The 18038-nt window shown below is 39.3% G+C and overlaps 1 protein-coding gene across 1 annotated transcript in view; it reads left to right on the top strand.

Moving 5' to 3' along the window:
• The window catches only part of LOC150076628 (uncharacterized), a 1101557-nt gene that overhangs the window by 869890 nt on the left and 213629 nt on the right, over positions 1-18038 (top strand). The window contains exon 33 of the mRNA XM_090386980.1: positions 9000-9161. Within this exon, the coding sequence (XP_090243106.1) occupies positions 9000-9161 (162 nt within the window). The remainder of the gene's footprint in view (positions 1-8999; positions 9162-18038) is intronic.

Raw genomic sequence — 18038 nt, 5'->3', positions numbered from 1 at the left:
ACCTAACGAGACTGCAGATACTATTTCTACGTATGTTAAAGAAACTCTTGAAAAAAATGGTTTGTGCGAAAAATGTATTGCATTCACTGGGGGACAATAGCAATACAATGTTTGGAGGACTGAGACGAAATGAAGAAGGGAATAATGTCTTTGCAAAATTAAAGAAATTGTTGCATAACAAGACTTTGATTGGAGTGGACTGCCCTGCACATATTTTGAACAATTGTCTTCAGAATGCCGCAGAACTTTGGGAAGTTAATGTAGAGAACATTGTTTTTAAAATTAACCAGTATTTTCATAATTATACAGTACAGACTGAAGAGCTAGTAATAGTAGTAGTGGCATGTGATGCAAGAAAGCATGAGTATGAGCTTATGCAGCATCAGCCAAAAAAAAAAAAAAAAAAAATCACACCATTCCCTCCAAATGCCTGTCCAGTTCCTCCTTAAATTTATTCAACCTATCAACTTCCACAACAACAGATGGAAGTTTGTTCCAGCAATTAACCACCCGCTGGCTAAAGGCAAATTTCCGCACATCTATTCTACATTGAATTTATGCCCCCTTAGGTTCGTAATCTGAACAAGTGGAAGGATCCCATCAGAATTCAGCATGCTCAACCCATTCAAGGTCTTATACACCTCAGTCAGATCACCGCGCTGGTGCCTAGTCTCCAGCCACTGCAATTTGCAGAACTTAAGCCTGTCTTGGTAAGAGGATCCCTTCATTCCCCTCACCAATCTTGTTGCCCTTCTCTGTACACGCTCAAGTAAATCTACATCCTTCCTAAAATGAGGCCTCCAGACCTGTACGCAGTACTCAAGGCATGGCCTGACCATTGCCTTATACAGAGGGATAATCACTTCCTTTTCCCTGCTAGCAAAATTCCTATATATCATTGACAAAACCCCATGACCTGCCCTTGAAGCCTGTCTGCATTGCTTAAGGAATACTGTGAGTTTATTGAGATTGAATATAGACATCTCCTTTCTCCCAGCAAGACGAGATGGCTTTCAATATTTCCAAGCATCACAAGGCTCATAGATATGTTTCCAGCTTTACAGCTTATTTTCTGTCCCAAGAAAAACCTCCCATTGTGATTAAAAGGTTCTTTGAAAATGGATTTAGTGAGATTCATCTTTGGTTCATGCAATCACTTATGAGTGTATTCCATACACACATACAACGAATTGAAAGGGAAAGTAACTCAGTTGCAGAAGTGCTAGATGTCTTAGTCTCGGTGAAAGAAATTATCTGGAAACAGATGGATCACAACTTCATGCCATTAAGAGTAAAGGAAATGCTATACAAAAAACATGATGAAGGATTTGTACTTGAATGTGAAAATTTTTCTAGTGATACAAAAAATCTGTATAGAAATTGCATGGAATATTTAGATAAGTGGCTTCACCATATGGAATCCATTTCCTGTTTTATGTGGATGAAAATGGATGCAGTACCAAGCTGGAACGATGTAGAATGTTTTATTTCCTGCTTGATTGACAAAGCGGTAACAATTGATGATGTTAAGTGTTTTGACCAATTTAACAATTTGAAGAAATTTTTTGAGGGTCAAATGAATAATAAAGACTTTAAAAACATGCTTATACATGAAAAGTGGACCAAATATTTTAGTAATTCAAAAAATATTGAATTCCATTCAGAATTGTTGAAAATTGCCCAGTTTTCCTTTGCAATTCCTCTGCACAATGCAAATTGATAGAGTATTCTCTCTAATGCAAAGTCAGTGGACGAAAGAAAGGAATAGGTTAAATGTCAATTCTGTAAAAGGTATTTTGTTTTTGCAGTACAATTTCAAACATATGTCATGCATTGATTTTTACACATATTTGAGAGGCAATCTAGAGCTATTGAAAGAAATAATTTCTCAAGACAAATATGAATGTACTAATCCTAAACATCAGTAAATGTGGTTTACATTGTCTTTATTTTATTATTTGCATAATATATTTGTCCTCTTTTCTGTCCTCTTTTTTAATCCAAGATAAACTTTTTGTCCTCTTTTATTCGCCCCCAGAACATGTAAATGGCCTCTTTTTATGAGTACATAAGATGGTAACCCTAGTGGATGGGATCTATCCAGTTATATTAAAGGAGGCAGTAAAGGAAGTAAGCAAACCATTAGCCATAATTTTGAGAGGTTCCTTGGACTCAGGGGAGGTACCCATAGACTGGAGATGTGCAAATGTGACCCAAATTCACAAAGGAGGCTGACACAAGTAATTATAGACTTGTGAGTTTAACTTCTGTTCCAGGAAAATTAATGGAGGCACTGGTTAAAGAAGCACTGCAGGATCATCTATACAAGACTTCAGTTATAGCTCGTACACAGCATGGTTTTGTTAAGGGGAAGTCTTGCTTGACCAATTTGATTGGACACTATGATGCAGTCACAAAAGAGCTGGATGCAGGGAATAACCTTGATATTATATACTTTGATCTTAGAAAGGCTTTTGATACTGTTGCACATGGAAGACTGCTGCACAAATTGGAGCAGTGTGGCATTGGAGGCAAATTGCTGCTATGGATAAAGGGGTGCTTGAGAGGGAGAAGACAGAGAGTGGTAATCAATGGACACTGCTCATCGTGGACTAATGTTATTAGTGGAGTCCCTCAGGGTTCAGTGTTGGGTCCATTATTGTTTTCTGTTTTTATAAATAATATTGATGATGGTATATCAAGTTTGCAGATGATACAAAGGTGGGTAGGGTTGTTAAGGACACTGGAAAGTGATCTGGAAAGGTTAAACAGATGGGCTGAGAAGTGGCAAATGAAGTTTAACATTGACAAATGTAAATTACTACATATGGGAAACAACAACTCCAGAGCAACGTATCAACTCTGTTGTACTACACTGACAGTGGTAGAGAATGAAAAGGACCCGGGGGTAATTGTGCAGGCAGATATGAAGTTCTCTGAGTAGTGCAGATGGGCTGCAGGAGTAGCTCATGGTGTCTTGTCAATGATGTACAGGAATTTTTCTAGCAGGGATAAGGAGGTGATTATTCCCTTGTATAAGGCAATGGTCAGGCCACACCTTGAGTACTGTATACAGGTCTGGAGGCCTCATTCCAAGAAGGATGTAGAGCTGCTGGAACGAGTACAGAGAAGGGCAACAAGATTAGTGAATGGAACAAAGAGTTGCTCTTACGAAGAAAGGCTTAACTTTTGCAAATTACAGCATCTGGAGACTAGGCACCGGCAAGGTGATCTGATAGAGGTGTATAAAGCCTTGAATGGTTTGAGCATGCTCAATGCTGATGGGATTCTTCCTTTTGCTCAGAATAATCACCTGAGAGGGCATAAATTCAAATTGAGGAAAGACAGATGTAGGATAGATGTGCAGAAATTTGCCTTTAGCCAGCAGGTAGTTGGTTGTGGAACAGATTTCCATCCCTTGTTGTGTAGGTTGATATCGTAAATAAATTTAAGGCTCAGCTGGACAGGTATTTCGAACGAACGGAGGGGTGAAGTGGAAGTTTTTTTTTTTTTTTTTTTGGCTGATGCTGCATAAGCTTGCTTTCTTGCATCATATGCCTTTACTAATGCTAATGCCAACACACTCCATTCAATGCCTCCTGTGGTCTTGAAGGATTTGTTGAAAACTGGATAACCAATTACAAAAAACCAACTGTTTTTTGTAATTGGTTATCCAGTTTTCTCTCTGATCACTCACTGAGGGTGATGGTAGATGGCTCTCTGTCTTCTAACTTCTCCACTAATGCTGATGTTCCCCAAGGTTTAGTTCTTTCCCAACTCTTTTTTTCTTGTATATTAATGACCTTCTTCCATTGACTGAAAATCCTAATATCTGCTACCAATTCCTTAAATGCCGATCTATAGGTAATTCTCCAGTGGGGCAGAGACAACTTAGTTGATTTCAATCCTTCTAAAACTCAATCTCGTCTTTTATCTCGCAAAAAGGATTTTTCTGCTCTTATGCTTATCTTTGGTGACACTCCGATTTCTAGGCAAAATGATATATCTCTTTTGGGGATTACCCTGACTTCTAATCTCTCTTGGCACAAGCACATTACAAAGATTGCTTCCTCTGCATCTGAAAAGCTTGGTTTTCTCTTTCGCTCTCAGCTTTACTTTCCTGCCAAAACTGTTCACTCTGTACAAATCGCAAATCCACCTTACCATGGAATATTGTTCTCACATCTGACGCAGTTCCCCCAAAACCTCTCTCAGGCTTCTAAATTCCATTCAGAAGGGGGCAGTTAGGTTAATTAATGACTTATCTCTAACAGAGTCTTTCTCTACTCGCTGCCTCATAGTACGTCTATGAGACAGCGAATTTAGAAGCCTGAGAGAGGTTTTGGGGGAACTGCCCTCTTCTGAATGGAATTTAGAAGCCTGAGAGAGGTTTTGGGGGAACTGTTTCTGCTGCATGCCTTTTCTACAGATACTTCCAGGGCACTGTTCTTCTGTATTGGCTTCTATAATTCCCACTCTCTCTTTCAAACACATTCCGCCACCAGTCAACATCCATTTACTGTCCAACTTCAAACTCACAGAACCAACTTCTCATCTTCCTCGTTTATTCATTCAACTGCCGTTTTGTGTAACAACTTTTCTTCATATGTCTTTCCTGAAAATTACAGTCTACCGAAGTTCAAGTCTAATGTCAACAAATATCTTCTCAACCTCCAACCCAAGCATGGTACTAAGTACAGTAAACCCTATTCGCGTTATCTGTATTCGCAGTTTCGCGTATTCGCGATCACCAATTTAATATAAAACGAAACCTAAAAAAATGTGAATTTTAAAGCGCCGTGAATATTTTCCGCCATAAAAAAACATGGGCGTGACTAAAATTATCTTCCCCGGTCAAAACAGCGTGTAGTGGGTGGGGGGAGAGGGGTGAAAAAGTCGCGAGCGTGGATGTTTCTCGCTAATCCTTGTTCAGTATGTGTTATGCGCTTGTCATGGAAGGTTTCGTCGTTTGCTTTTAATTTATATGCTTATAAATTGAATAAATTTATCAATTTATTAATTGATATGCTTACAAAAATGATAGATCTACCGTTTTGCAGTGAAAAACAGACTTTTTCGAGTGCGTTAATGGAAAAAAGTGACTTTATTGTGGACAAGTTCTTTCTAACCCCCTACAAAAATATGGGCCGACCGGGCTAGCCTGGTGGGTAACGTGTCTGCCTGGCAACCCAAAGGTCGTGAGTTCGATTCCCACCTTGGGCTCGGATCAAAGTACTGCAAAAAACTTGGGAGGTGCATTATGGCCACAGAAGCCTATGCGCCAACAACTGCCAAAAAAAAAAAAAAAAAAAAGATGGCTAGGAATAACAAGAGAAATGTGAAAATATCAAAGAAAGTGATGGCATTAGTGAATAAAATTGAGTTATTAGATAAAATTTCTAATGGTGAAAGTGTCTCCTCAGTGGCAAAACATTATAAAATCAATGAGTCAACGATACGATCAATCAAAAAATCGGAAGAAAAAATCCGCCGTAGTGTCCGTGAAAGCACGCTAATTGCTTCAAAAATTTGCTCTGTAACTCGTTATGTTAAATTAGAAAAAATGGAAAAGTCTTTAAATCTGTGTATAGAAGACCGAACTCAAAATAAAATTCCGTTAAGTTCACTCATCACTCGTGAAAAGGCAAAACTCCTTTATTAACTCTTTAACAAAACTTGATAGCACTGGCGGGATAAGTTTTTTAGCTAGCAAAGGCGCTGGTTTGAAATTTCTAATAAATATTACATTTAATATTAAATTGTTTCTTATTTTCATTTCGATGCCATATGCTTGCATTTCACTACGTACTGTCATATTATGAAGGTACATATAATACATACATAGACAAAATTTTAGACTAGTTTTTCTTATATATTTCATACTTTGGAACGGAACCACTTTATTACTATGGGAGCCATAACTCAGTATTCGCGTTTTCGGTATTCGCGACATTTCTCAGGAACGTAACCCCCGCGAATAGCGGGGGTTTACTGTACTATAGGTTCTAATACCTCTCGTATTTGGGGTTTTCATAAAAAAAAAATATATATATATATATATATATATATATATATATGTATCACTGTATCCTATTATTTTTATATTATATTATATAAATATATATATCCCAACTAGTGTAGTGTACAGTTAAATGTGTGGGGTTAGTGAGTATTCAATCTACAGACCACGTCATTGTGAAGATTATGACGAAAGCCTCTACATGCAAATGGAATGGGCAAGTAAGCGTCAATGTCTTATTATGGGTGATTTCAATTTGCCTCTGATTGGAGTAAATGGGAAGGAAACTCGACATGGGGAACAAAATTTTTAAATCAAGATGATAGTTTTGTATCAACATGCCAAGGAAAGTACAAGAGAAAAGAATATCCTAGACCTCATCATCACCCATGAATCAGATGGCTGACAGTAGAGAAACCAGTAGCAGGAAGTGATCACAGAGTTCTACGGTGGATGATGATGAGAGAGGTAGCAGTAGTAAAAGGCAAAGGAATGGGTTTTAATTTCAGAAAAGGAAATTACGATGCCTTAAGGTGCTACAAAGCCTCTATTAACTGGGTAGATATCGCACAGAGAATGAATACAATTTAACTGTGGTATTCTTTTAAAACATTAATCACAGATTCCTTGAATGCGTATTTACCATTAAAAAAATACTCCACGAGGAGGGTTCCAAGTTGAATGAATAGTGAAGTTGCCACATTACTTGAGCAGAAAAAGGTGGCATGGAAAGGTTACAGAGCATAAAAAGTACTGAAGCCTATAACAGCTACAAGATGATCTGTAATAGGGCCACAGAAAAGGTTCGACAGGTAAAGGCAATTTATGAGAAATCACTAGCAAACAGAGCAAAGATAGGGGATAAGGAATTCTTCACATATATAAATGCCAAGAAGAGCAGGACAAACCAGATCGGACCTTTATGTAAGGGAAAGGGGATAGTATTAAATACATCAGCTTCTGTTGCAGATGAACTCAACAGTTATTTTGCATCGATATTTACAGATTAAAAACATTTTGTGGCAATGGGAAATTGTGGGAGCGAAGTTGAAAAATATGTAATTAATGATATTGAAATTTCGCAAGATTATTTAATGAAAAAACTTTCGAGATTACAGGCCAGTAAGGCTCCTGGACATGATGGAATACACCCTATAATCTTAAGGGAGGCGACAAGTGAGTGCATTGAACCATTGGGACTAATTATGCGAGCATCACTAGACTCTGGGGAGATTCCTTTGGATTGGAAAAGTGCCAATGTATCTCTCATACATGAGGGTGGCTCTAATAAGAGTGAAGTGGGAAATTATCGACCTTTCAGTCTGACTTCAGTGTTAGGAAAATCATGGAGGCAATAATCATAATTTTGACATTGTTTATTTAGATTTCAGCAAAGCTTTTGATTCAGTCCCACATGAGCGGTTGCTTTATAAGCTGGAACAGGTTGGAATCACTGGAAAAATCCTTAGATGGATAGCAGGATGGCTCCAGGGCAGGAGGCAGAGGGTTGTGATAAATGGTTATTCCTCAGATTGGGTTGATGTAAGAAGTGGGGTTCCCCAAGGATCAGTATTAGGACCACTGTTGTTTTTAATTTTCATAAATGACATCAATGAAGGGATAGAGAGTGTGATGTCTAAATTTGCAGATGATGTTAAAATTGGTAGAGTAGTTAATGATCACTGTCAAGCTGAGCTTCTTCAGAGAGACCTAGATAGACTTCAGGAATGGTCAGAAAAATGGCAGCTATGCTTTAATCCAACAAAGTGTAAGGTATTACACCTGGGAAACAGTAATACCAAAATAACTTATTCACTTGGTGGAGTTCAACTAAACCCAGTACTGGAGGAAAGGGACTTGGGTGTTATGATACGGTCAGACATGAAATTCTCTAAACATTGTAAACAGGTTGCAAGGAAGGTGTAGCCGGGTGGGAAGGAGCAGTAGTGCGAAGCACACGCTTCTTGATTGAACCAGGGTTCGGGCCCGTCGCCGCCAAGTGCGGAGGATGCGGAGGGGTCGGGGAGTGACCGCCGCATATCCCGGAGCAGTGTGGCCTTAGTTGCTGATGCTCCTAAAAACCAAATAACAAACAAGCAAGGAAGGCCCATGTGTCCTATCGATGATCTATCAAACTTTTGCAAGTAGAGATAGGGACGTGATAATCCCATTATATAAGGTTTTTGTTAGACCAGACTTGGAATACTGTGTTCAAGTATGGAGACCACACCTAAAGAAAGACATTGAGCTTCTTGAAAGGGTGCAAAGACGGGTAACTCACCTGGCGAGATCGGCAAAAGGACGCCCTTATGAAGAAAGACTTCGAATATGTAGGTTGCAGAGTTTGGAAACTAGACACCTTAGAGGAGATTTGATTGAGGTGTTTAAGGCTCTGACAGGCACCAGTAAAATGAATGAGGGCGAAATTTTCAAGATTATAAATGATGCTAGAACTATCATCTGGATAGTACCTTCGGGTGAGGGAAGCGCATAGGATGATAGGTTTAATTTCCTTTTCTTTTATTAATTATTATTTATTTATTTATAAATTTTTTTATCATTGTTTTATTCGGTTTTTTTTTTTTTTGTCTGGTGCAGTATAAGCCATAGGCTTTCTTGCACCCTGCGGCCATTACTAATACTAATTACTAATACTAATCTTTGGAAACTGAAATATTTTCATTGTAACAGGTATTTTTTGATGTGCATGGTATCATAAAGAATTTTTCTGTAGCTAAACTTTTTTTCAATTAAAAATAATGATGGAGATAGATCAAAAGCGAATATCATACCAGAGCAATACTAAAATTCACACTGATTTAATTATAATAGATATTTTAGTTTGACTTTTACTGATTTTGGTGTTGAGAATACACTAAGCAATTACTGTTTTGGTGTAGAATTTATTAATGGGCTAATAGTATAGCAATACTAATTAGTTTTATTCTGTTTTCATTTTTTTGTTTGTTTTAAACATTAGACTAGAGATTTGGAAGAAGAGCTAGAAGATGAAAGAAAACAAAGATCTGCAGCAGTGGCAAACAAAAAGAAACTAGAAGGAGATCTCAAAAGTGTGGAACAGAAGTTGGAAATGGCAAATAGAATAAAGGAAGATGTATTACGCCAGCTTAAAAAATTGCAGGTTGGTCTTAGTAATTTTTCAAATCCAGTTAAATTTATAATCAAGTTTTAGAATTGTTAAGTATCTAAATCGATGGACTTCAGACCTTGTTATTTTGTAGGCATCCTTCTAGGTTTTACAATATAAAATTCTAATTATAGATTAATTTATCAGCAAACTTTCAGAGGTGGTATGCCTGGTCCATTCTATTATAGAGTTTCTACTGCCAGTGAATTTTTAAAATCAAGGAAAAGCTATGGAAAGGAAACTGCCTGCTGTTATTTTTCAAAAAATGAATTTCAAAACTGGATTTCATTATTTTAGCCAGTTCCTGATTCAGTGAAGGATTCTGTGAAAAAAAATCCAAATTTTCTACAGTTTTTAAATATTGGGATACATAGTAAGAATATACCTGGTTCCTTAACAGAAAGTAGGCCTTTTTAGTACCAGTATGTATAATAGCATTAGTAGTGGCAAATGATGCAAGAAAGCAAGTTTATACAGCTTGAGCCAGAAAAAAAAAACTTCCCATTATCCCTATTCATTCTCCCCTCCAATAGTTCTTCTCCTCTCCAATAGTCTAGTTCTTCCTTAAATTTATTTAAGCTATCAACTTCCACAACAACAAGTGGAAATTTGTTCCAGCAATCAACCATCTGCTGTCTGAAGACAAACTTCCTCACATCTTTTCTGCAAATATCCTTCCAGAATTTGAATTTGTGCCCCCTCATGTGTATAGTCTGAGCAAGAGGAAGGATTTCCATCAGCATTGAGCTTGCTCAATCCATTCAGTCCTTAATTAGATCATTTAGTCTCCAGATGCTTTAATTTGCAGAACTGAAGTATTTCTTGGTAAGAGCAGCCTTTTCTTCCCCTCACAAATCTCATTGCCCTTCTCTGTACTCGTTCCGGCAGCTCCACATCCTTCCTAAAACGAGGCCTTCAGACCTGTATACAGTATTGAATGGCCTGACCATTGACTTATACAATGGGATAATCACCTACTTATCCCTCCTGGTAAATTCTTGTATATCATTGACAAAACCCAATGAGTTGTCCTGGCAGCCTGTCTGCATTTCTCAGAAAACTTCATATCCAACTGCACAAATACCCCCAGGTCTTTTTCCTTTTTCACTACTCTGAGTGTAATACCATACAATACATTACTCTGGAGTTACTACAACCCATATGCTGTACTTTGCATTTGTCAATGTTAAAATTCAATCGTTCAATTTCATTTCTCTGTTTCAATTCACTTCTCAGCCCATCTGCCTAACTTTTCTAGATCCTGTTCCAGTGGCATACCATCATTCCTGTCATTACCCAACCTGCCAACCTTTGTATCATCTGTAAACCTGATATACCTTCATCAATATCATTGATAAATATAGAAAACAAGAATGGGCTCAATACTGAACTCTGAGGAACTCCACTGTGGTAATCAATGGACACTGCTTTTTGCAGACTAATGTCTGCAGAAAGCAGTGTCCATTGATTACCACTCTCTGTCTTTTCTCACTCAACCATCCCTTTATCCATAGCAACAACTTGCCCTTAATGCCACACTGCTCCAATTTGTACAGCAGTCTATTTTGTGCAAGAGTATCAAAACCTTTCCTGAAATCCAAGTATATGATATCAAAATGATTTTTTGCATTCTGTTCCTTTGTGACCACATCCAATCATATTGGTCAAAAAAGATTTTCCCTTAACAAACCCATGCTGTGTCTGAAGTATAATTGCAGCCTTGTCTAGATAACCCTGCATTACTTCTTTTGTCAGTGACTAAATTATTTTCACTGAATAGAAGTTAAGCTGACAGATCTGTAATTACTCATGTCACCCTTTGATTCCTCTTTTTGAATTGGGGATGCATTTGCACATCTGCAGTCTGTTGAAACCTCTGAATCCAAGGATGCTTTCAAAATTACGGCTAAGGATTTGCTTACTTCCTTCGCTGCCTCCCTTAATATAATTGGATAGATAGAATTGGATATATTGAATATAATTGGATACATACATACTTGCTTCTCAATCCTATAGTAATAGCTGACAGATTCAATGTAGCAAGATTATATGCTAGCTGATCAAGATGACTCCTAGACATTATCAATAGGTTTGGTCTAGTGGATTGTTTTAGCATCTTGCCTGTCAAAATGTTTCAAAGCTATAACCTCCAAATGAGAGGATACATACAAGTATACAATTTTATGATGAGCATTATGGGGGTTTTGATCTCTGCATAATGCTCATAATAACCTCAAAGCAAAGCACACACCCCATACTGCATGACAGAAGATATGGGGAGCTGCCTGAACTTTGCACTGGAGAGCAAACATGATGTTGCCCATTTAAAACCTCCATAAAAATTCAAGGCAAACACCTCTAACTGTGGAAAAATTTACAAAAATATAATTTGGTGCAAAGGCATTATGTCCATATGTAGTAAATTAATCAAAGTTATTATAGGTTATAGTGGCATTGTTTCATTACATCTCATATTGTGAATGCCTTTACAATGAGTTGGCTGTTTGATCACACTTCGAATAAATAACACTTCCCCAGTAAAGAAGACTATTGCTACTTATTTTTAGTAAATATCACCACTCAGATGGCTGGTTCAGGACTATTTGATTCTTCACCAGTGGGCTGGTGGGTACCCTGATGGTATAACAGCTGACAACTCAGTTGTGAAATTAAGTCCACAATATGAGAGATGCCAAATGGTGTTTGGTAGTTTAATTCTTAATAAAAATTCAGGGCAAAAGCCTCAGACTGCAAGTGAGAGCATCACTGGACTCAGGAGAGATTACGTTAGATTAGAAAAGTGCCAATGTATAATACATAAAGGCAGTTTTAAGAGTATAGTGGAAAATTACTGACTGGTTTTCTAACTTCAGTAGTAGGGAAATTTTTTTAGGCAATGATCAAGGGTGGAAATCTGCATCATTTAGATAGAAATGGAATTCTGAACAATACTCATCATGGTTTTGTAAAGGGAAAATCATGTTTAACAAAGCTGGCTAGCTATTTTGACAGGGTCACTTATGAGCTGGATTTAGGGAATAATTTCGACATGGTTTATTTAGATTTCAGCAAAGCATCTGACTCATTCCCACATAATTAGTTAGTTAGTTATTTGGTTTTTAGGAGCATTAGCAACTAAGGCCATATTGCTCCGGGATATGCGGTGGTCATTCCCTGACCTTTCCGCATCCTCCGTATTTGGTGGTGACGGGCTCGAACCCCGGTCTAATCAAGAAGCGTGTGCTACGCACTGCTGCCCCTGCCCACCTGGCGACGGAGGCGGCTTCCCACATAAGCGGTTACTTTATAAGCTGGACGAGGTTGGGAACACAGGGAAAATGCTTAGATGGAGAGCAGGATGGCTTCAGGGCAGGAAGCAGAGGGTTGTAATAAATGGTTATTCCTCAGTTGGATGTAAGGAGTGGGGTTCCTCAAGGATCAGTATTAGGACCGCTGTTGTTTTTGATTTTCATAAATTACATCGATGAAAGGATAGAGGGCATGATGTCTAAATTTGCAGATGATGTAGTAGTAGTAGTAGTAGCTGTGGCATGTGATACAAGAAAGCAAGTGTATGAGCTTATGCAGCATCAGCCAAAAAAAAAAAAAATTCACACCATTCCCTCCAAATGCCTGTCCAGTTCTTCCTTATATTTATTCAAGCTATCAACTTCCACAACGACAGATGGAAATTTGTTCCAGCAATTAACCACCCGCTGGCTAAAGGCAAATTTCCGCACATCTATTCTACAGCTGTCCTTTCTTAATTTGAATTTATGCCCCCTTAGGTTTATAATCTGAACAAGTGGAAGGATCCCATCAGAATTCAGCGTGCTCGGAATTCAGCAAGGCCTTATATACCTCAATCAGATCACCGCATAGGTGCCTAGTCTCTAGCCACTGCAATTTGCAGAACTTAAGCCTCTCTTGGTAAGAGGATCCCTTCATTCCCCTCACCAATCTTGTTGCCCTGCTCTGTACACGCTCAAGTAAATCTACATCCTTCCTAAAATGAGGCCTCCAGACCTGTACGCAGTACTCAAGGCTTGGCCTGGCCATTGCCTTATACAGAGGGACAATCACCTCCTTTTCCCTGCTAGCAAAATTCCTATATATCATTGACAAAACCCCATGACCTGCCCTGGCAGCCTGTCTGCATTGCTCAGAAAACGTCATATTTGACTGCACAATTACACCCAGGTCTTTTTCATTTTCTACCACTTAAGTGTATGTAAAGATCATACATACAGATGATGTAAAGATCAGTATTGTAGATAATGATCATCACCAAGCACAGCTGCTTCAGAGTGACCCAGATAAACTTCAGGGATGGTCAGAAAATCACAGCTATGCTTTAATCTGGACCTGGAGAAGGAACACAAACCCCAAAATAACTTACTCACTTGGTGGAGTTGAACTAAAGTCAGTAGTGGAAGAAAGGGACTTTGGAGTTACGATATGGTCAGACATGAAGTTCTCCGAGCATCATAGACAGGTTGCGAGGAAGGCTCATGGTGGCCTATCAATGTATCGAACATTTTCTAGTAGAGATAAGGATGTCATAATCCTATTATAAAAGGCTATTGTTAGACCACACTTGGAATACTGTGCTCACGTATGGAAACTGCATCTAAAGAAAGACATTGAGCTTCTTGAAAGGGTCTAAAGATGGGTAACATGCCTGGTGGGATTGGCAAAAGAGCGTCCATATGAAAAAAGACTAAATATGTAGGTGATAGAGCTTGGAAACTAGGCATCTTACAGGAGACTTGATTGAGGTGTTTAAGGCTGTGAGAGGCATAAGTAAAATGAATGAGAATGAAATTTTCATGCTTATAAATGATTCTAGAACTAGGTGCCATAAATTCAAGTTACAGGGAGAGATGTTTAGACTGGATTGCAGGAAGTTTTATTTTAGCCAGCAAGTTATAAATTACAGGAATAAGTTACCTACATAGGTGGTTGAGGCTGACAGTTTGGGGAAATTTAAAGGTAAGCTGGATAGTTACCTACAGGAGGAGGGAAATGCATAGGTTGTCTATTTCCTTTTCTTTTATTATTATTATTATTAGTTTTTCTTTTTTAACTGGTGCAGGATAAGCCTTAGGCTTCCTTGCACCATACTGCCATTACTAAAACTAATACTAACTTATATCTCTGTAAATTTTCCTGCCGTCTAAAGATTTTGCCCTGAATTTTTATTAAGTATTAAACCGCTGCTGACGAGGCTACTAGAGACGGTCGTTTTCAAAGCCGCTAAGTGGATTTTTCTTATTTATTGATTTGAAATTAATTCTAAAACTTTTTGAAATTTTAAATTAATTTTAAAACTTTAATTCTAAAACGATTTGAAAAATTCTAAAACTTTTGATTTAAATTTAGTAGTGTAACATTATTTTGTGATTTTCTGATTAATTTGGTGTATTTATTCTTTACTCGGCCTTGTAATTGCATAAAAGTATCGGTAAAGGTTTCCACCATTATCGTACCAATCCACAAGAAAGGTGATAACCGGGACTGCAAGAACTACCGTGGCATCAGCCTCCTTTCCATCATTGGAAAGGTCTTTATGAAGATCATCCAGTCAAGACTGCAAAAACATCGCGAGCAAACCAGTCGAGAAGAACAGGCAGGATTTAGACCCGGGCGAGGATGCTGTGATCAAATCTTTGCCATTCGTCAGCTGATGGAGGAGAGGATCCGGTGTGGACAGCGAACCGTCATTGTTTTCATTGACTTTAAGTCTGCTTTCGACTGTGTCCACCGGCCTGCCTTATGGAAACTACTAGAGGTTGAACATGTACCTCGAAAAGTCATCACACTCCTCCAAACTGCATACAACGGTTTAACCAGCCAGGTGCGCATCCAGAACGATTTATCTGAGGAATTTACCATCCAAACTGGAGTCCGCCAAGGGGATGTAGCCTCCCCGTTGCTTTTCAACATCGTGGTCGACGCCATTATGAGGCAAGCATTCAGAAACAGACAGGGCATACAATATGACAAGGATCACTATGTGACTGACCTGATGTTTGCTGATGATAGTGCTATCCTTGCCGGTAACGACGCTGAAGCCACGGAAATCCTCTACGACATTGCCCTCATTGCCCGGCCATACGGTTTGAAGATCAATGCTGATAAGACAAAGGCCCTGACAACAGATGGGTCGCAAGCCACCATCTATCTCGAAGGCGTCCAGATCGAACAAGTGCAGGACTTTAAATACCTTGGGTCGCTGGTCCAGGAGAAGAAAGTTGCATCCACCATGGAAATTCACAGCAGAATTGGACAGGCGGCCACTGCGTTCGCCTCGCTCAAATGGTGTCTGTGGAAGAGGACCAACATTTCCATAAAGACTAAAATCCGACTCTTCCGGACTTTGATCCTGCCCATTCTTCTTTACGGATCGGAAACATGGATTTGTCTCAAGTTAGATTTGAACAAACTTGAGGTATTCCAAATGCGATGCCTGCGGCAGATCTTGGGCATCTCTCTTCGCGACCGCATCACTAATGATACCATCCGCGCCAGATGCCAACAGCAACCAACCATTGCCGACCAAATCCAGAAGCGAAGGCTCAGATGGTTTGGCCACGTATGTAGAATGGGCACGAACAGAATACCATCCACACTCCTTTGGAGACAACGACCCACCCAATGGAGCATCCAACGGACCGCGCCTAGGAAATCGTGGGCCAAGCAAGTGGAAGATGACATGAAGAGCCGACGTCTTGACCTTAACCAGGCCAGGACTGAAGCCATGGATCGTAAGGTATGGAAGAACATCACAGAGCAAGTCCGAAACCCTGCGGCACCTACAGCAGCATACTGGTTGCGTGGCCAACCGCCTCCCCCAGCTGCCAGCTAAGGACCAAAGAAGAAAAGAAGAAGAAGAAAGGTTTCCACGTGTTTCAACTCCGCTAACCGTTCGTAATTTTCCCGCCTTTGTGATACGATATACCGTACTAGATAGCGTTAGTTGAACTTTTTTAGCAGTTAAATTGTACGTTTAAATAAATACATATAACGACTTAGATTACAAACGTAATATAATTAATTATATTTAACATAATTAATTATACATATAACCACTTAGGTTACGTAACATAAATAATTAGTAAAAACAAATAATTAATACATAACTTGATACGAAAGTTATATAAAGGGATTTCGCAGATAACACTTGTTACTGAAACGTAAATATTTCGTAGATAACACTCGTTACTGAAACGTAAATATTCCGTAGATAACACTCGTTACTGAAACATAAATATAGCGTTATAACTGTGTTTGGATACAAGTTTAGGATTTAATTTTGTACAGAAATTGAAATTTTATTGAAAGTAAATCTAAATCATGACTCAAACCAGAGCAGCAAAGCAAAGGGCTCAAGCTAATGGGAATGCTGTGGCCCAGGGGAGAACTGAGGGGGGGCAGTTGTCCACTGAATCACAGCCTCGTAAGATGCACTATTTGCTTGATGTTTGCGGAGCAGTCAAGTATGGGACATGATACTGCCATGGGGGATGTCTTTGTGTGTGTGTGCGATGCAAGGAGTGTAAGGAGATAAGGCGACAACTCAGCATTGTTATGGGCCTATATGAGAGCTTGAAGGATAGGGTGGATGCCCTCGAAGGATTACAAGTGAGGGGCCCATCAAGCTCTCAGCTGCCCACACCAATGCCAGAGCTTGCACTTGGTCATCGCGGAACACAGCGGCAACCCCCAAGGCAGAATGCGCTGGTCCCAAAGGAACTAGTAGTTGTTGGAGACTCTATTGTCAGGGAAACGGGAAACATGCTTTGTAAAAAGGATAGGTGGAATAGGACCAGGGTATGTCTGCCAGGGGCAAAAGTTGATGACGTTGTAGAGCGGATATCATCCTTTAAGGGCACAAAAGGTGATATAGTTGTACACGTTGGCACTAATGACATTAAGAGTAGGAGACCGGCGGAATTACTTGACAAGTACAGGTCACTGATGAAAAAAAGCCGTGAATTAGGGTTGAAATTGAAAGTGTCTGCAATTCTGCCCAGACACGATAGGAGGGAGTATATGATGAGAGCCCTCTCAATCAATTCGGCCCTGGAAAGATTGTGCAGGGCTCAAGGGGTAGAATTTTTTTCAGCCTGGTCTGTACTTGTTAACAGGAGAGACTGCTTCTACAGGGATGGGATACACTTAAATAGAAAGGGTGCAAGAATGTTTGCTGATGCTATCGAGGCAATGTTAGGTGGGTCGGAAAACTGCTAGATTGGGGGGATACAAGGACTAATAGATTAACAGTAGCCACTGGCAGAGGTGAAAGTGATTCTTGCACTGCTTCTATTGGAATGAGCCGCAGCCTGGAAAATAAGATGCAGGATATTTCAGAGACTGCTGGGAATCATTGGGGTACAAGTAAACACATGGGTTGTGTTAGGGTAGCTAAGAAAAAGAACACGTGCATGTATACTTGTGTGTACACCAATGCTAGGAGTTTGGTAAATAAATTTGATGAATTTGAGGTGTTGCTCAAAACATCAAAGGCAGATATTGTGGGGATTTCAGAGACGTGGAGTCACACAGATATAAGAAATGCAGAACTGGAATTTGGGGAGTACAATGTCTACAGAAAGGATAGACAGGATAGGAAGGGAGGAGGGATTATGCTATTAGTTAAAAAACACATAAAATCCAAGGAAGTGAAGCCAGTCGACATCGCTGGACAGTGCAGTGTCGAGTCAGTTTGGTGTGACATAAGCATTGGGAGATCAAAATTGAGAGTAGGAGTGTGCTATAGGCCTAATGACTCTGATGAGTATAATAAGAAACTGTTCGGAGAAATAGAGTGGGCCAGTAAATCAGAGAGTCTTATAATGGGGGATTTTA

Source organism: Mastigoproctus giganteus, chromosome 12 (assembly GCF_048544385.1).
Source record: "Mastigoproctus giganteus isolate SK-2022 chromosome 12, ASM4854438v1, whole genome shotgun sequence".
NCBI classification, from domain to species: Eukaryota; Metazoa; Arthropoda; class Arachnida; order Uropygi; family Thelyphonidae; genus Mastigoproctus; species Mastigoproctus giganteus.
Note: the sequence above shows the minus strand (reverse complement) of the source record. Positions and strands in the feature narration are given on the sequence as shown.